At 32.7% G+C, this 21,549-nt stretch overlaps 1 protein-coding gene across 1 annotated transcript in view; it reads left to right on the top strand.

Annotated features, from left to right (window-relative positions):
• The window catches only part of LOC137650476 (titin-like), a 963,282-nt gene that overhangs the window by 888,787 nt on the left and 52,946 nt on the right, over window positions 1-21,549 (top strand). Inside the window, 8 exon segments of the mRNA XM_068383702.1 lie at window positions 217-376; window positions 6,946-7,084; window positions 7,471-7,576; window positions 8,482-8,599; window positions 10,655-10,778; window positions 12,335-12,459; window positions 13,863-14,078; window positions 16,156-16,297. Of these exon segments, the coding sequence (XP_068239803.1) occupies window positions 217-376; window positions 6,946-7,084; window positions 7,471-7,576; window positions 8,482-8,599; window positions 10,655-10,778; window positions 12,335-12,459; window positions 13,863-14,078; window positions 16,156-16,297 (1,130 nt within the window).

Below are 21,549 nucleotides of genomic sequence, written 5' to 3'. Positions count from 1 at the left end.
TATATAAATGTATATACATGAATATATGTGTATATATATACTGATACACATGCATATATATATATATATATATATATATGTGTATATATATGTATATATATATATATGTGTGTGTGTGTGTGTATCTTTTCCCTTTTTTCCTCCTAAAGAAATTATTTCCCCAAACCCACAACTACCATACTAAAATCTCCCCTGTTTCCCCCCTCTCCCTTCCAGGACGCAACTTCGCAGCCAAGTCGATGTGGGGCAAGGACAAGCTGAAGGTCTGGATGCACATGGAACTGGAGATGATGAACCTGATCAACACTTGCAAACACATCGTCCGCCTCTACGATGCCTACGAGGGACCCAGGAACATGGTCCTCGTTACAGAAATGTATCCTTTTTCGTGGAATATATTTTTATAGTCTTGGGTAATGCCATAGCCTCTGCAACCTAGTCTTCCACTGTCTTGAGTTAGCGTTCTCTTAGAGTTTTCCCCGAAATCAAACCATTGTTCTGTAGTCTTGGGTAGTGTCATATCCTCTGTAACATGGTCTTCCACTGTCTTGGGTTAGCGTTCGATTAGAGTTTTCCCGAAATCAAACCATTGTTCTCTAGTCTTGGGTAGTGTCCATATCCTCTGTAACATGGTCTTCCACTGTCTTGGGTTAGCGTTCTCTTAGAGTTTTCCCGAAATCAAACCATTGTTCTCTAGTCTTGGGTAGTGCCATATCCTCTGCAACCTAGTCTTCCACTGTCTTGAGTTAGCGTTCTCTTAGAGTTTTCCCGAAATCAAACCATTGTTCTCTAGTCTTGGTTAGTGCCATATCCTCTGTACCACGGTCTTCCACTGTCTTGGGTTAGAGTTCTCTATCTTATTTATCTTCCTCTTGTTTGGTTTAGCTGAGGACTATGAAGCGTGAAGTGGGAGGAGGATGAATGGAGAACTGTTGAATTGGGAACTGAAGGTAGAGACGACTGGCGAAATCTATCCGAGGCCATTTGAGATAATGATACATATATATATATATAAATATATATATATATATATATATATATATATATATATATATATATACATATGCCTGAATAACGTCGAGATATTCTCCTTGTAAACACTGTTAAAAAAAAAGGTAATTTTAATCGGAAATTCTCTGTAAAATAATACAGTTCTCAGCCGTATTTCAGTAAAACACAGGCGACCGTTATTTATATCCTACTTTGTAATTATCTTTTACGGGTTGGTGACCGTAATATCACTCCTTAACGTCAATATATCTTTTTTTTTTTTAAATACTAAATCCCTGGCAAAATTTATTCCAGGATTTTTACCGTTGTTACTGTAAATTTACCAGTGCGGGCCACAAAACTTGTATACATAGATATTAGATATCGGTACTAAGGAGCACAAAGGTAGATTAATATTTAACCCTTTCACTGCCAGTGGTGATTAGAAGGAAACTTCTGATGTAGAAAATTCTTTCAAGACTACACAAACCCTATGTTGTTGATATTTATTCTAAAGCTCACATCAAGACCTTTCTATTGAATGTCAACTTTCTATAGTTTGGCTTATTATAAAAGAGTTTAGTTTTTCAAATCTTGACTCAATCACCCATGGCAGTAAATGGGTTAAGTAAAGGTCTAATAGTCTTTTAGAAATGGAGCCCATTGACTCATTATTCAAATTAAGGAAGCTATCCTCAATTTTGGTTGAAGTCTTCGGGTAAATTGAATGTCTATCTCCCTCTGAGCATATCTGTTGATATTACAAAATGCTCTTGAATAGAAGACGACAGTAGATCCTCCAAATTTTGTAGTGTGTTCTGTAATGATATATGTAGATGTGTAGAGCGGTAGAAGAGATGTGATTAAATATCATAATCACGTTAAACAGTAAAAATACGATTGAAATTTGATAAAAATTAAATTATTAATAACTAGAGTAGTTAAAGAATACGATTGAATTTTGATAAAAATTAAATTATTAGTAACTAGAGTAGTTAAAGAATACGATTGAAATTTGATAAAAATGAAATTATTAATAACTAGAGTAGTTAAAGAATGCGATTGAAATTTGATAAAAATTAAATTATTAATAACTAGAGTAGTTAAAGAATACGATTGAAATTTGATAAAAATTAAATTATTAATAACTAGAGTAGTTAAAGAATACGATTGAATTTTGATAAAAATTAAATTATTAGTAACTAGAGTAGTTAAAGAATACGATTGAAATTTGATAAAAATGAAATTATTAATAACTAGAGTAGTTAAAGAATACGATTGAAATTTGATAAAAATGAAATTATTAATAACTAGAGTAGTTAAAGAATACGATTGAAATTTGATAGAAATTAAATTATTAATCACTAGAGTAGTTAATCTGTCAAAATTGACGGTAATATTAAAGTAATTCTTTAAGTACATCGCCTTACCTAAGATTTTTATTGGTAAACAGTGACGTCATAACCCGTAGAAAAATATAGGGTTGTGGTGGCCGATGTGGTAACGTCCCTGATTGGTGAACGCCAGACTGGGGTTCGAGTCCCGCTCAAACTTGTTAGTTGTGTCGCTGTGACCTCACCATCCTTGCGAGCTAAGGATGGTGGGTTTGGGAAAAGCTGATAGGCCTATCTGCTGAGTCATCAGCAGCCATTGCCTGGCCCTTCTTAGTCCTAGCTTGGGTTGAGAGGGGGCTTGAGCGCTGATCACGTGTAAATATGGTCAGTCTCTATGGTCAGTGTCATTGCCCTATCTTGCTCGATAGGGCAATGACACTCCATTTCCTCTGCCATTCATGAGTGGCCTTTAAACCTTTAAATGGTTGGATCGTGATCCAGAGAGGTTGGATCAAGAAGTGTTGAGGTGTCCTGCAAGCTTATTTCTATGACCATCTCGAGCCTGGTCTGTTCGTTGCCTTTTTCCAACCCTTCAAGAAATAGATGTGTCAATTGAGAACGTAAAATTATCATATGGAGAAGGAAATTCCCAATCTGGATTTGAAGATTTAGTCTCACTTTTGAAAAAAAAAAAAATTTTTGATTTTTTATTAGTACTGGTATCATTGTAACATTTATTTTTAGTATCATCATCATTGTCATATTTATTCTATTAGTATTATCATCATCATCAAACAGTGAAAAATGGCTTAGTGAGGAAAGGAAATAAGGAAATTCATAAACGATATGAGAAATAATTAACAATTAATAAAATATTTTAAAAACAGCAACATCAAAACAGATATTTCATATTTAAACTATAAAAAAGACTTATGTCAGCTTATTCATTCTAAAAAGCCATGATTCTTGACTCACTCATTTTTTAGTGGTTTTCTGTCAAGTTTCTCAAGAAATCCCAGTTACTCGGTTGTTCAGTTGGAAATCCTTGTTTCTGTGTTCCCTCTTAAGGATTCCCTATTAATAGGACTCCCCAAAGTATCTTTACATCCGCCAACGAAGTTGGAAGGAGTTTGTTTTCGCCCCTTTTTGTGTTTGTGTGGGCGTGTTTGTTTGTTTGTGAACAGCTTCCTGGCCACAATTTTAATCGTAGAGTAATGAAACTTACAGGGATTATCTATTATATAAAAAAATGGAAATGATTTAATTTTGGAAGGTCAAGGTCGAAGCTCACGGTCAAGCAAAATGTCCAATTCACGTAATCAGCCATAAGTTTGGACATCGTTGTCACAGAGACTTCAAACTTATTTTCATGGTTTCTCCCTAGAAATTCCTTTCACGTCTTGGCTGGTCTACGCTATCAATGGGTGGATAATAATAACGTAGACGCTATGGATAACTATAGCGTAGAGACGCTAACAACTGAAGCACCATCCATGAACGAGGCATTACCTGAGTGAGCTGCTGTATATATTTGAGCGTGGCCGTGTGTCACATTTTACTACCTATTGCGCTAGTACCTGACTAATCATAGTGAGTGATATATGCTGCTGTTAGCGATGTGCCCTTAAAAAAAAAAAAAGAAAAAAAAATAATTCCACGCAATTGGGAATTATAGTGAACATCCCTTGATATATGTCTACTCTAGGCTCTAGAGCCTTTAGATATGCAGTCTCGGGACTAAACAGTAAGCTCCCACGAGATATCCGGATGATTGAAGATATTAGGGCTTTCAAGAGGAAACTGAAAACCTTATTCAGTGAGTGATTCGAGGGTGATAATTTAACAGTAAAAGAGAATATGCGATGTGAAATGTTAAATGCTTTCGGACGAACATGATAAAACGGCTGCGGAGGTCCTGTAGAGAGTGGGGTTTCCCTGCTGTACAGGACCAGAAAAACACCCCTTGAAGTAAAGTAAGGCAAGTAAATTGTAAGAACTATATGAAAAAATATAAAAACAAGAGCATATTATGAGATGTGCTTGTCATTGAAGGGAATCAATGCTAAATGTACCCTTAAGTCAGTCGAGAAAAAGATGAACACCTTGCGTAGTCAGTACAATAAGTAAGTAAAGACCATTGTGAGAGCCCAAATTATGGTAGGCCACAGAGCCCATTCTCTGGCGTAAATACTGTAAACTTCAATAGTTCAAAGTTGCAGCAAATGTTTGTATGTTGAACAGGCTGACATAAGTCTTTATATTTTTTTATATATGACATATCTGTTTTGATGTTACGGTTTTTTAGAATATTTTATTGATCACTTTTACTCATATCGTTTATTTATTTTGCTTTCCTCACTGACCTATTTTTCCTTATTAGATCCATTGGGCTTATAGCATCTTACTATTCCAACTAAGATTGTAGCATACCAAGTAATAATAATAATAATAATAATAATGAATACAACAGCACATTGCAAAGCTGTATAGCCTACCAGAGTGCTGGTATCTATAGAGACCGTAGCGTTATAGACCTAATCAGTACAGAGTGAACGCACTGAACGAGCAAACTTCTAGTATGTGGTCTTGACCATGGTTCTCCACCGTCCTTCGCAACTGATGTTTTGTGTGCTGCAGCCACATAGGTATTGAATGATATTGTTGACTGGCCTTTTAGGAATAACAATTGAAAAGTATATCCAGAAACTATTCGTAATATAAATGTGCACATAACTAATGAATTATTACTTCCGCCGATGAAGTTGGAGAGGGGGTTATATTTTCGCTCTGTTTGTCTCTTTGCTTGTTTGTGAAGAACTTCCTGGCCACAATTTTACTCATTATTATTATTATTATTATTATTATTATTATTATTATTATTATTAAATGCTAAGCTACAACCCTAGTTGGAAAAGCAGGATGATATAAGCCCAGGGCCCCAACAGGGAAAATAGTCCAGTGAGGAGAGGAAACATGGAAAAATAAGATATTTTAAGAACAATAACAACATTGAAATAAATATTTCATAGAATATTGAAACTTTCAGGGATTAATTGTTTTGTTGAGACGTGGAAGTGATTTGGTTTTGAAAGTCCAAGGTCAAGGTCAAGCAAAAGGTCTTTTGTGTGTGAACAACTAGCCACAATTTTACTCATAGACTAGTGAAGCTTCCAGAAATTCATTGTTACGTTGAGACGTGGAAGTGATTCAATTTTGAAAGTCCTAGGTCAAGGTCGAGCAAAAGGTCGACCGAGTTAACCCTAACCTCGAGAAATAAAGTGTTGTGGTAGAGGTATGCTCTCTACTGAGTTTCCCTTGAGTTTCTACTGTTCATTCCAATGATTTTAAGTCTCAGACAATTCTTATAACCTTGATTGCCATTAATCAAGATCGTATTGGTAAGTAGAAGCTTGGCTTTCATAAATATCCAGCTTAGGGATTTGTGTGAGAGCAAATGACTTGTTTTAACACCACATTCAGAACTTTTTTTATACATTCTGGAAATATTCTATTGGATTTTTAAGTTTGAAGTAACAAGTTCTCAGCTGGGTTTGTCATAGTACCATGGAATAATTTATATTTCTGATGCACTGCTCCCTTACATAAAGAGATTATTTATATATGGAAAGGGCTTGGAACTCGAGTTAATGGTGCCTATTAAAAAGACAAAAACGTTTCAAAAAGGCTGTTGAATTTTGATATTTCCCTTCTAGCAGGTTGATACTAACCATGATATTCCTTAGCCTATTTATACAGTAAAGATATTTGTTGATAGTTCCACCTAATACACTGTTACTATGTAGAGCATTTCCAATGGGACTTTAGAATTCAAATCAAGCAAATCAATTTTATTCATTAGAGCAACAACAAAAACAAGAATCATGATTATAATATAGATAATTTTCCTCAGTTGCTAGTACAAGTCTTTATGTTTACACCATACATTATACATTATATACCATCTTACCACACTAAAGGCAAGGGCCTTTGGGCTGGTATAAGTCAAGTTTTCTCAATTGCTGGTATGAATCTTGATGTCCACACCATACATTATACATAATTTAGTAATCTTACCACACTAAAGGCAAGGCCCTTTGGGCTGGCATAGGTCAATTTAATATAAAACTAGCTAACCAACCATCGAAAAAGTTCCAGAAATTTCTCTAGCCTTGTTTTAAACAACCTATTACTTTGCATTGCAAAGGTTAAAGGTGTTTGGTTTCAGTTCCACTTTCATTAGAATAGATACTCACCAGAATGTCAGATGGGCTAGCCCAACCCTGTGGTGACAAACACAGCAATGGCCTCCCTAGTAAACAGCTTAAACTCACGGTCCCGGACTGGGATCGATCTGCTGCATTGCGAATGCTTGGCAAACACGTTACCACTGTACTAGTCAAGTACAGTGACGTTACTTTTTTCCCTTCATGTGTTTCCATTAGAACTATTTAGTGAGTTTCTTTCCTCTTCTTCTTCTTCTTCTTCCTCTGGACCCTCTAGGAATCTAGGTTTTCACTTCTATTATTGGAGAGTTTAGCTGATCCAGTATATGTGTATTATACCTAGAGATGACTAAAATGCAAACATATTTTACGTTCATTCCTTAACTTGAGTACCCCAGGTGCGGCGGTGGTGACTTGCTCCACGCCCTGACGCAGCAACAGTACCTGACGGAGTATGAAGTCTGCTGTTACATCAGGCAGGTCCTCATTGCCCTCGAGTACATGCATGACAGATGCATTGCTCATCTTGGACTCAATGTAAGTCTGCTTGTATCTATCTATGTGTGATCTATTTATGGCGTTCTGATGTTATTATCACTACTACTACTATGTTTCGTAGGAGTAATTCTTTTAATTAATGAAGACTTTTAAACGTAATTATGATTATAGGATATACTTCTGTAGCCAGAAAACCTCAAATCAATCAATTAACCAATCAATAATGCCATGGCTGAATAAATTACTTTAGACTTCATACTTTCAAGTGAACAATATCACTATAATCATCTACTCTTCAACCAATTGAACGTGTTATCATAACATGATACTCTCAGTGAACGTTAACTGATAACCATTGCATATACAAAAAAAAAACAGGTAAATATGTCTTGTGATTGATTATATCATCTTATTTTCATCACCAGATTGGAGACATTCTCATGACTCGTCCAAACGGTCGTGAAATTAAGATCGGGGATCTGTCCCTTGCGAGACAAATTCGCATCAACAAAGTCCAGCCTTTGGATTATGGTGAGGTTCAGTGTTGTTATATAAACGATATATAATTTATATATATATATATATATATATATATATATATATATATATATACATATATATATATGTATATATATATATATATATATATATATATATATATATATACATATATATATATATATATTATATATATAATGTATATATATGTATATATATATATATATATATATATATATATATATAATGTGCTATGTGTTTATATGTATGCATACTTGTAAATATATTTAGTAAATAGTTGTATTTATATGCAGTATACATGGGTAACTCAGTATATATATATATATATATATATATATATATATATATATATGTATGTATGCATGTATGTATACATACATATAGTTCTATATGTTAATATATATATATATATATATATGTATATATATATACAGTATATATATATATATATATATATATATATATATATGTATATATATATATATATATATATATATATATATATATAAATTACACGCACAAATGTGTATATTTTTGTGTATAATTAGTTAAAATTATATAGTTTCAGAAAACAACTTATAACAGCAATTTTGTTAAATAAAGCAAACATAATACAACGTTATGCATATTGTGCCTCAGAGTATTCAGTAAAATATCTTATTCCGATCCAGTGTCTCTTGTCTATAACTCCCATTTGATTTTAAATATTCATGTTTTATGTAGATAACATTCACCTACAAGGAACAATAAGTTAATAAATCAGAATTATGAAAATTTCTACTTAAAAACTACTCAAGTGAAACCTTTTAACTTTTACTGAATGATGCACATTGAAGTTGAGTGGCCTCTCGGTCCCAACGTTTGAGAATACGGACGAAATTCAGCAAATCATGAATTTATTTTCTGTTTATTTCCAGGAATGCCCGAGTTTGTGGCTCCCGAAGTCGCCAAGGGAGAGGGAGTAACCTACGCTGCGGATATGTGGGCTGTGGGTGTCATCACCTACCTCTTGCTGTCTGGCACCTCTCCCTTCAGGTAAGCATTCATTATGAATTGTTTAGAGTAATTATAACTACCTGGGTATGGTCAATTTAAACGTTATAGGTGTCTGGTTCCAATTCCATCTGAATAGATACTCACCAGAACGTCAGTTGGGCAAGACTAACCACAGCAATGGCCTCCCCAGTAAACAGCTTAAATTCAGTCCCTAGCTAGGATCGATCTGCTACCATACGAATGCTAGGCAGAGACGTTACCACTGTACTAGCCATTTATTTACGCTTAAGATTTTATTCATGTGAATATCTTGGGGTTGTGGTGGTCTATTGGAAACGTCCCTGCCTTGCGATATCCTGGGGCGGTTGTATGAGTCCCGCTTAAGCTCGATAGTTTTTTATAGTGTCTAAAACATTACCATCCATGTGAGCTAAAGATGGTGGGTTTGGGAGACCTATAGGTTTACCTGACAAATCTTCAGTAGCCATTGTCCCCCCCCCACCTGGTCCGGGGAGCCTATAGGTCTACCTGCTGAGTCATCAGCAGCCATTGCCTGGCTCTCCTTGGTCCTAGCATGGAGAGGGGCTTGCTGATCATGTGTATATAAAGTCAGTCCTACAGTGTTCTAGCTAGGGCATTATTACTGTCCCTTGCCTCTGCCAGTCTACCTGGTGAGTCATCAGCAGCCATTGCCTGGCCCAACCTGGTCCTATCTTGGAGAGGGGGCTTGGGAGCTGATCATATATATATATATATATATATATATATATATATATATATACGTATATATATATATATATATATATATATATATATATATATGGTCGGTCCAGTTTCTTTCTAGCTAGGGCATTGTTACTGACCCTTGCCTCTGCCAGTCTACCTGGTGAGTCATCAGCAGCCATTACCTGGCCCAACCTGGTCCTATCTTGGAGAGGGGGCTTGGGAGCTGATCATATATATATATATATATATATATATATATATATATATATATATATATATATATATATATGGTCAGTCCAGTTTCCTTCTAGCTAAGGCATTGTTACTGACCCTTGCCTCTGCCAGTCTAACTGGTGAGTCATCAGCAGCCATTGCCTGGCCCAACCTGGTCCTATCTTGGAGAGGGGGCTTGGGAGCTGATCATATATATATATATATATATATATATATATACGTATATATATATATATATATATATATATATATACGTATATATATATATATATATATATATATATATATATATATATATATATATATATATATATATATGGTCAGTCCAGTTTCCTTCTAGCTAGGGCATTGTTACTGACCCTTGCCTCTGCCAGTCTAACTGGTGAGTCATCAGCAGCCATTGCCTGGCCCAACCTGGTCCTATCTTGGAGAGGGGGCTTGGGAGCTGATCATATATATATATATATATATATATATATATATATATATATATATATATATATATATATATATACGTATATATATATATATATATATATATATATATATACGTATATATATATATATATATATATATATATATGGTCAGTCCAGTTTCCTTCTAGCTAGGGCATTGTTACTGACCCTTGCCTCTGCCAGTCTACCTGGTGAGTCATCAGCAGCCATTGCCTGGCCCAACCTGGTCCTATCTTGGAGAGGGGGCTTGGGAGCTGATCATATATATATATATATATATATATATATATATATATATATATATATACGTATATATATATATATATATATATATATATATATATGGTCAGTCCAGTTTCCTTCTAGCTAGGGCATTGTTACTGACCCTTGCCTCTGCCAGTCTAACTGGTGAGTCATCAGCAGCCATTGCCTGGCCCAACCTGGTCCTAGCTTTGAGAGCGGGCTTGGGAGCTGATCATATATATATATATGTATATAAAATATATATATATAATGTATATGAATATATATATATATATATATATATATATATATATATATATATATATATATGGTCAGTCCAGTGTCCTTCTAGCTAGGGTATTGTTACTGTCCCTTGCCTCTGCCATTCATGAACGCCTTTTAAACTGGGTATTTATTTTTTGTTTATCTTTGCAGAGGGGAGAATGACCGGGAAACCTTGAGCAAAGTTCAGAAGGGCGAGCTGACCTTTGACATGGAAGCCTTCTCTCACGTCTCAGATGAGGCCAAGGACTTCATTGCCAAGCTCCTCATTTATAAGGTCAGGGATTCTATGCTTTGTTATCATCGTCATCGTCATCACCATCATCACCATCATAATGATCATAATTGTTACCATCATTATCATCATCACCATCATCATTATCTTTACCATGATATTACCATCATTGTCATTATCACCATCATCATCATAATCATCACTATAATTATCATTATCACCATCATCAATATAATTATCACCATCATTATCATCATCACCATCACCATCACCATCATAATCATCATCACCATCATCATGATCATAATCCTCACCATCATTATCATTATCATCATCATCATCATAATTAGCACCATCATCATCATAATTATCTCCATCATTATCATCATCACCATCACGATCATAATCCTTATCACCATCACCATCATGATCATCATCACCATCATCATGATCATAATCCTCACCATCATTATCATCATCATCTCCATCATCCTCATCATCATCATAGTCCTCATCACCATCATCGTCATCATCATCATCATCATCATCATCACAATCACAATCCTCATCACCCGTCATCACCATCATCATCTTGTTGACGTAAGATTTTCCCTTGATTTAGTTAGATGAGAAATAAATATTCTCCAATCCATTTCACCTTGTGAAATTTCTCCTTGATTTTCTTATATTTATTACTAATTTATTCATTTTCTTCTCATGAGTCTCGGTTTAGCTACTTCCACAATCTCTCTTTTTCTGCTTTAATAATATTTTGCCTTCCGACATACAACTATATTTGTCATATTGTTTAGATATTAATGTTATTATCCCTAATTAAGTCTGATGGATGAACTAAGCAACGAGTGGTTGATGGATAGAAGACAAATTAAGCTTAATAAATATGTTTTTGTCTAATCATATTTCAATGTCACATTTTCCAATTCATTTTTATACGAGTTTCATACATAAGGTGTCGTTTTCCTTCTTTTATAATGTATTTTTAGTACCGTCTCCATATGTTTTATTGATTATTTACACATTTTGACAAACATACCTATGGCAAGTAATTTTTCTCCCATATCATTCACCTTAATGTCTAGCCTAATTTTCATTTCCGCCGGCAACGAAATTGGAAGGAGGTTATGTTTTACCCTCGTGTTTGTTTGTTTGTTTGTGAACAGCATCCTTTCTGCAATTTTAATCGTAGAGTAGTGAAACTTGCAGGGATTAACTGTTATGTAAAAAGCTGGAAATTATTAGATTTGGGAAGGTCAAAGGTCACGGTCAATCAAAATGTCCAAGTCACGTAATAAGCCATAAATTTGGACATCGTTGTCACAGAGACTTCAAACTTGGTTCATATTTGGGTGTATGGAAATCCACGCCAATTAGTACATCTTAAGGTCAAAGATCAAGATGGAGCAAAAGGTCGAGAAATAAGCTGCCACTTCGGAGGTCTGCGCTCTTGAGTACCCCTCGATTTTACATATGTTTTATTTTTTTTTTTTTAAAGGGCGAGAAATAAGCTGCCGCGGCTGAGGTATGCGCTCTACTGAGTATCCCTCTAGTTCACACATGTTTTCTTCTTTCTTTTTAAGTCTGACGTGCGTATGGACGTGAAGAAAGCCTTGCTGCATCCATGGATTAACATGGCTTTAGCTGAGCCCAAGGTCCAAGCCAAGATCAGCACAGACAGACTCAGGACTTATTACGCCAAGTTCAGGTAAAACCAAATCTTATAATGTCTTTTTTTCAACTCTTAAGTGTCATTTCTTTTTTATCTCTCTCCGATATCTTTAATGATAAAATTTTATAATAGATTTGATGACTTGATTTATGTAGTAATTTCTTAGGCCACAATTTATAACAAATACGTTGCTTTATATATTTTTGTTTATTTAGAGGTTTTTCTCTATTTTTTTTTATTTCTCAATTTATCGTTTTAACTACACTTGCGAAAACCTAAGATGTATTAAATGTAGATGAAAAACTTATTCATTTGGTAAAGTGCTATTCTTCATTAATATTCTTTTTGTTTTAAATGCTTTGAAAGATTCACTCGTCTAGCTTTAATGAATATTTTATTTAGAACAGTCGTAATTTATTTTCGAAATTTCCTAAATATTCACTTATATTGATAAGTTCGTTATCATAAGCAACGGACATTGTTGTTAAGAGCTGTGTAAAATTGTATTTTAAATTCTTTGAAAGATTCAGTCTCGTGTAGTTTTAATGAATATTTTATTTAGAACAGGCGTAATTTATTTTCAAAATTTCCTAAATATTCACTTTTATTGATATGTTTGTTATTATAAGCAACGAACATTGTTGTTAAGAGCTGTGTAAAGTTTTCAGATAAGATTTTCTTTCATATACTGGTAAATTACGATAGATATGCATATATATATATATATATATGTATATATATATATATATATATATATATATATATATATATATATATATGTGTGTGTGTGTGTGTGTGTGTATACTGCATGTACGTATATATATATATATATATATATATATATATATATATATATATACATATATATATATATATATATATATATATATATGTATATATATATATACATATATGTATGTATATATATATATATATATATATATATATATATATATATATATATATATATATATATATACATACACACATATCATGGTCTTCCACTGTCCTGAGCTAGAGATCTCTTGCCTGAAGGTATACTCAGGCACACTATTCTATCTTATTTCTCCTTCCCTGTTTTTTTTAAAAGATTTATTGTTTATATTTGAAAAATCAATTTCAATGCTGTTACTGTCCTTCATGTATTTTACTTTAATTGCCCATTACTAGTATTGTAGTTTATTTATTTCCTTTCCTCGCCGGGCTGCTTTCCCCGTTGGAGCTCTTGGGCTCACAGCATCCTGCTTTTCCAACCGGGGCTGTAGATTAGCCAGTAATATTAATAATGATAACGAGAGGACTCCTTCCTTCGAAGGCAGAGCAAATCCTTCAAAGGCAGAGCCAATCCTTCGAAGACGGAGCCAATCCTTCGAAGACGGAGCAAATCTTCCGAAGACGAAGCAAATCCTTCGATTAATAACCTAATTCTCACTCTCCAGGGAATGGTACGGCAACGCCTCCTGCAGGAGATGGTTCCGCAGGCGCCCCTTGTCCTCCTGCCTCACCCACCCCAGCAAGATGGTCTATCCCCCTGATGAGGTGTACACGCCCCCTGAATCCCCCGAGAGGGAGGTTCTGCCCGAAAAGACTGACGACTATGATATCATGCACAGGGATTATTCTTATGAGCTCGACGTTATCAAAAATGAAAGCAAGTAAGTCGTCAGCTCCAATGTCTAGAATTGTTTGCTATTTTCTTTTATGTCTAGAATTGTTTGCTCTTTTCTTTTATGTTTAGGATTGGTTGCTTTTTTTCTTCTATGTCTAGAATTGTTTGCTCTTTTCTTTTATGTCTAGAATTGTTTGCTCTTTTCTTCTATGTCTAGAATTGTTTGCTGTTTTCTTTTATGTCTAGAATTGTTTGCTCTTTTCTTTTATGTGTAGAATTGTTTGCACTTCCATGTCTTGAATCGTTTGCTCTTCCATGTGTAGAATTGTTTGCTCTTTTCTTCTATGTTTAGGATTGGTTGCTTTTTTTCTTCTATGTCTAGAATTGTTTGCTCTTTTCTTTTAGGTCTAGAATTGTTTGCTCTTTTCTTCTATGTCTAGAATTGTTTGCTGTTTTCTTTTATGTCTAGAATTGTTTGCTCTTTTCTTTTATGTGTAGAATTGTTTGCACTTCCATGTCTTGAATCGTTTGCTCTTCCATGTGTAGAATTGTTTGCTCTTTTCTTCTATGTTTAGGATTGGTTGCTTTTTTTCTTCTATGTCTAGAATTGTTTGCTCTTTTCTTTTATGTCTAGAATTGTTGGCTCTTTTCTTCTATGTCTAGAATTGTTTGCTGTTTTCTTTTATGTCTAGAATTGTTTGCTCTTTTCTTTTATGTGTAGAATTGTTTGCACTTCCATGTCTTGAATCGTTTGCTCTTCCATGTGTAGAATTGTTTGCTCTTTTCTTCTATGTTTAGGATTGGTTACTTTTTTCTTCAATGTCTAGAATTGTTTGCTCTTTTCTTTCATGTCTAGAATTGTTTGCTCTTTTCTTTTATGTCTAGATTTGTTTGCTCTTTTCTTTAATGTCTAGAATTGTTTGCTCTTCTATGTCTAGAATTGTTTGCTCTTTTCTTCTGTGTCTAGAATTGTTTGCTCTTTTCTTCTGTGTCTAGAATTGTTTGCTCTTTTCTTCTGTCTAGAATTGTTTGCTGTTTTCTTTTATGTCCAGAATTATTTGCTCTTTTCTTCTATGTCTAGAATTGCTTGCTCTTTTCTTCTATGTCTAGAATTGTCTGCTCTCCTGATTTATGTCTAGAAGTGTTTGCTCTTTTCTTCTATGTCTAGAATTGCTTGCTCTTTTGTTCTATGTCTAGAATTGTCTGCTCTCTTCGTTTATGTGTAGAAGTGTTTGTTCTTTTCTTCTATGTCTAGAATTGTTTGCTCTCTTCTTTTCTGTCTAGAATTGTTTATTTTCTTATCTAATGTCTAGAATTGTTTGCTCTCTTATATTATGTCTAGAATTGTTTGTTTTTTCTTCTATATCTAGAATTGTTTGCTCTTTTCTTTTCTGTCTAGGATTGTTTACTCTCTTATTTTATGTCTATAATTGTTTTCTCTTTTCTTCTATGTCTAGAATTGTATGCTCTCTTCTTTTCAGTCTAGATTTGTTCGTTCCTAGTACCTGTCTTTATGGTTCGCTGTTAGGTTTAAATTTTGTGCGATTATTTTGCGAATTGTGAGTCTTGTCTCCAATATTAAAGGATAAACTTTTGCAAAAATTTTAGGTTTGAAAAGTAAATATTTTTTTTATGAAATATTTTAGTTATCAGAGATATTTTAGTGATTTTATTAAATGTTAATGTTTTCTCGAATTTGCTCCAGAATTTATTGACATTTTATTTATAAACTCAATGACAAAAAATAATTTAGTGACATTCATAATCCCAATGCCATGAAGATTTTAGTGAATTATTTTATTTATAAACTCAATGATCTCTTACGTTCATTTGTTAGTGTACTTACCAGATGTACTTTGTTAAAAAAAAATGGAATTTCTCCATAAAAATATACTGTTCTCAATCGTATTTCAGTAAAATACAGACGACCGTAATTTTACCTTACTTTGCTATTATCTTTTACGGGTTGATGACCGTACTATCACTCTTTTACGTCAATATAACCATTTCTAAAACGGTAAAAATCCTGGAATAAATATTGCCTGGCTTTTACCACTTTTTAATACAAAGTTTTAAGTGTATAAATTTACCCCTTGATGTATTTATTAATCTATTCATTATAGCTACCAGATGGGTCCAGACACCTACCTCCTGCAGCTGCGCGACGTGGACTTCCCCTGCCGTCTTCGTTCTTACATGAAGGTGGCGACGTCGAGGTCACCAGCTTACGCCATGAGTGTCAAGGAGCACGACTATGACTACAAAGTAAGTGAGAGGGTCACCTAACACTTGATAGCTGCTATAGTCACATTTAGTTGAGAGGAATTAGCTCAATGCGCGTTGTTTGAATAAAATTCGTTAAATTTCGGTCGAAACATTTTCAAGGCAAAAAAGGTACGAGTTGTGTATAGAAAGATGATATTTTTTTTAATACCTGGAGCGAGTAGATTTTAAGCACCAATAAAGTTTTCTCGTTAAATTTCGGTCGAACATTTTATTAAGACTAAAAAGGTACGAGTTGTTGTATATAGAAAGATGATTTTTTTTTTAAATAGTTGGAACTGGAGTGTATTTAAAGCAACAATGAATTTTCCCTTCTTTGGGTGTCACGAATTGCTTCAAAAATAATTCGCGAGATCGAGTAATATATGTCAAAAAAAAAAAAAAAAAAAAAAACACATGTACACTTAAAAAACAAAAAACTTAATTTTAATCGGATATCCTCCGTAAAAATATACTGTTCTCAACCGTATTTCAGTAAAATACAGGCGACCGTAATTTTACCATACATTGTTATTACCTTTCACGGGTTGGTGACTGTAATATCACTCCTTTACGTCAATATATCCGTTTTCAAAACGGTAAAAATCCTGGAATAAATGTTTCCAGGAATTTGCCGTTTTTTATATGCAAATTTTAAGTATATAATTTATTTTAGGATTGAATTTTAATTATGATAAGTAAATAAAATCTGAAGAATATGATATTGAATACGACCAGTTTCATCTTGTTTATATAAGACACCTTTGATCTTAACATCACGTGAACTTGCGATGTCAAACACATCATGTTGCTCTACATATTTTTCTTTAAGATGATGAGTTAGTCACGCGTATGTGAAGTCACTAAGTGACTTGAAAATAATTATAAAATACAACACATTTTTTATACAGCTGGACCACTTTGGTGTTTGCAATCCTCAAAGTCAAATACGTTTTGAATTTGCTAAAATTTACTACTTTGTATCAATGAGAAATGCAGATCATTCAAATATCTTTGAATCAGATGGATTGTAAGTTTTTATCAAATCTAAATGTGTATTATTATTATTATTATTATTATTATTATTATTATTATTATTATTATTAGCTAAACTATTACCCTAGTTGGAAAATCGAGATGCTATAAGCCCAAGGGCTCCAACAGGGAAAAAATACCCCAGTGAGGAGAGGAAACAAGGAAATAAAAAAAACGATATAAGAAATAATGAATAATTAAAATAGAATATTTTGAAAACAGTAACAACATAAAAACAAATATTTCATATATAAGATATAATATATTAGTATGATATTTGGATGTTATTATAAAATCGATTAATTTATCTTGACTTATTATTAAACGTTGTGTCAATTATGATTATGTAAAGAAGAAACGGTAGTTTATTTTGATACATAAAAGATATTTATCAATTATTTTCTATAATATTTCAGGCGTTTGTAAGATTCATATTTTCCCTCAATTCAACGGCTCTAGTTATGAGTTTTATCATCATTTCCTCCTACTCTTATTGACGCAAAATGGCCTCATTTATTAGTTAAAGGTATTATATTTCCACTATCACTATAGCACATCAATTATTCTTCCCCATTTTCTTACGATGCCAAAAGAGAGAAAAATACTCAAACCAGTAATGATTGCTAATATATTCCAAGGAAAATAAACCATTTGTGATTGCTAATATATTCCAAGGAAAACAAACCATTTGTGATTGCTAATATATTCCAAGGAAAACAAACCTTTCGTGATTGCTAATATATTCCAAGGAAAATGAAATGGGAAATATATTCCAAGGAAAATAAACCATTTGTGATTGCTAATATATTCCAAGGAAAATGAAATGGGAAATATATTCCAAGGAAAATAAACCATTCGTGATTGGTAATATATTCCAAGGAAAACAAACCATTCGTTATTGCTAGTATATTCCAAGGAAAACAAACCATTCGTGATTGCTAATATATTCCAAGGAAAACAAACCATTCGTGATTGCTAATATATTCCAAGGAAAACAAACCATTCGTGATTGCTAATATATTCCAAGGAAAACAAACCATTCGTGATTGCTAATATATTCCAAGGAAAACAAACCATTCGTGATTGCTAATATATTCCAAGGAAAATTAAATGGGAAATATATTCCAAGGAAAATAAACCATTCATGATTGCTAATATATTCCAAGGAAAACAAACCATTCATGATTGCTAATATATTCCAAGGAAAATAAACCATTTGTGATTGCTAATATATTCCAAGGAAAACAAACCATTCATGGTTGCTAATATACTCCAAGGAAAACAAACCATTTGTGATTGCTAATATATTCCAAGGAAAACAAACCATTCGTGATTGCTAATATATTCCAAGGAAAATGAAATGGGAAATATATTCCAAGGAAAATAAACCATTTGTGATTGCTGATATATTCCAAGGAAAACAAACCATTTGTGATTGCTAATATATTCCAAGGAAAATAAACCATTTGTGATTGCTAATATATTCCAAGAAAAACAAACCATTCATGATTGCTAATATATTCCAAGGAAAATGAACCATTTGTGATTGCTAATATATTCCAAGGAAAACAAACCATTCATGATTGCTAATATATTCCAAGGAAAACAAACCATTCATGATTGCTAATATATTCCAAGGAAAATAAACCATTCATGATTGCTAATATATTCCAAGGAAAATAAACCATTTGTGATTGCTAATATATTCCAAGAAAAACAAACCATTCATGATTGCTAATATATTCCAAGGAAAATAAACCATTTACGATTGCTAATATATTCCAAGGAAAACAAACCATTCACGATTGCTAATATATTCCAAGGAAAACAAACCATTCATGATTACTAAAATATTTCAAGGAAAATAAACCATTTTTGATTGCTAATATATTCCAAGGAAGATAACCATTTACGATCGCTAATACATTCCAAGGAAAAGAAACCATTCATGATTGCTAATATATTCCAAGGAAGAAGAACCATTTACGATTGCTAATATATTCCTAGGAAAACAAATCATTTACGATTGCTAATATATTCCTAGGAAAACAAATCATTTACGATTGCTAATATATTCCAAGGAAAACAAACCATTCATGATTGCTAAAATATTTCAAGGAAAATAAACCATTTATGATTGGTAATATATTCCAAGAAAAATAAACCATTTATGATTGCTAATATATTCCAAGGAAAATAAACCATTTGTGATTGCTAATATATTCCAAGGAAAATAAACCATTTATGATTGCTAATATATTCCAAGGAAAATTAAATGGGAAATATATTCCAAGGAAAATAAACCATTTGTTATTGCTAATATATTCCAAGGAAAATAAACCATTTGCGATTGCTAATATATTCCAAGGAAAACAAACCATTCATGATTGCTAATATATTCCAAGGAAAACAAACCATTCATGATTGCTAATATATTCCAAGGAAAATAAACCATTCATGATTGCTAATATATTCCAAGGAAAATAAACCATTCGTGATTGCTAATATATTCCAAGGAAAACAAACCATTCATGATTGCTAATATATTCCAAGGAAAAAAAACCATTCATGATTGCTAATATATTCCAAGGAAAACAAACCATTCATGATTGCTAATATATTCCAAGGAAAATAAACCATTCATGATTGCTAATATATTCCAAGGAAAATAAACCATTTGTGATTGCTAATATATTCCAAGAAAAACAAACCATTCATGATTGCTAATATATTCCAAGGAAAATAAACCATTTACGATTGCTAATATATTCCAAGGAAAACAAACCATTCACGATTGCTAATATATTCCAAGGAAAACAAACCATTCATGATTACTAAAATATTTCAAGGAAAATACACCATTTTTGATTGCTAATATATTCCAAGGAAGATAACCATTTACGATCGCTAATACATTCCAAGGAAAAGAAACCATTCATGATTGCTAATATATTCCAAGGAAGAAGAACCATTTACGATTGCTAATATATTCCTAGGAAAACAAATCATTTACGATTGCTAATATATTCCTAGGAAAACAAATCATTTACGATTGCTAATATATTCCAAGGAAAACAAACCATTCATGATTGCTAAAATATTTCAAGGAAAATAAACCATTTATGATTGGTAATATATTCCAAGAAAAATAAACCATTTATGATTGCTAATATATTCCAAGGAAAATAAACCATTTGTGATTGCTAATATATTCCAAGGAAAATAAACCATTTATGATTGCTAATATATTCCAAGGAAAATTAAATGGGAAATATATTCCAAGGAAAATAAACCATTTGTTATTGCTAATATATTCCAAGGAAAATAAACCATTTGCGATTGCTAATATATTCCAAGGAAAACAAACCATTCATGATTGCTAATATATTCCAAGGAAAACAAATCATTCATGATTGCTAATATATTCCAAGGAAAATAAACCATTCATGATTGCTAATATATTCCAAGGAAAATAAACCATTCGTGATTGCTAATATATTCCAAGGAAAACAAACCATTCATGATTGCTAATATATTCCAAGGAAAAAAAACCATTCATGATTGCTAATATATTCCAAGGAAAACAAACCATTCATGATTGCTAATATATTCCAAGGAAAATAAACCATTCATGATTGCTAATATATTCCAAGGAAAATAAACCATTTGTGATTGCTAATATATTCCAAGAAAAACAAACCATTCATGATTGCTAATATATTCCAAGGAAAATAAACCATTTACGATTGCTAATATATTCCAAGGAAAACAAACCATTCACGATTGCTAATATATTCCAAGGAAAACAAACCATTCATGATTACTAAAATATTTCAAGGAAAATACACCATTTTTGATTGCTAATATATTCCAAGGAAGATAACCATTTACGATCGCTAATACATTCCAAGGAAAAGAAACCATTCATGATTGCTAATATATTCCAAGGAAGAAGAACCATTTACGATTGCTAATATATTCCTAGGAAAACAAATCATTTACGATTGCTAATATATTCCTAGGAAAACAAATCATTTACGATTGCTAATATATTCCAAGGAAAACAAACCATTCATGATTGCTAAAATATTTCAAGGAAAATAAACCATTTATGATTGGTAATATATTCCAAGAAAAATAAACCATTTATGATTGCTAATATATTCCAAGGAAAATAAACCATTTGTGATTGCTAATATATTCCAAGGAAAATAAACCAT

This window comes from Palaemon carinicauda, chromosome 12 (assembly GCF_036898095.1).
Source record: "Palaemon carinicauda isolate YSFRI2023 chromosome 12, ASM3689809v2, whole genome shotgun sequence".
Lineage (NCBI taxonomy): Eukaryota > Metazoa > Arthropoda > Malacostraca > Decapoda > Palaemonidae > Palaemon > Palaemon carinicauda.
Note: the sequence above shows the minus strand (reverse complement) of the source record. Positions and strands in the feature narration are given on the sequence as shown.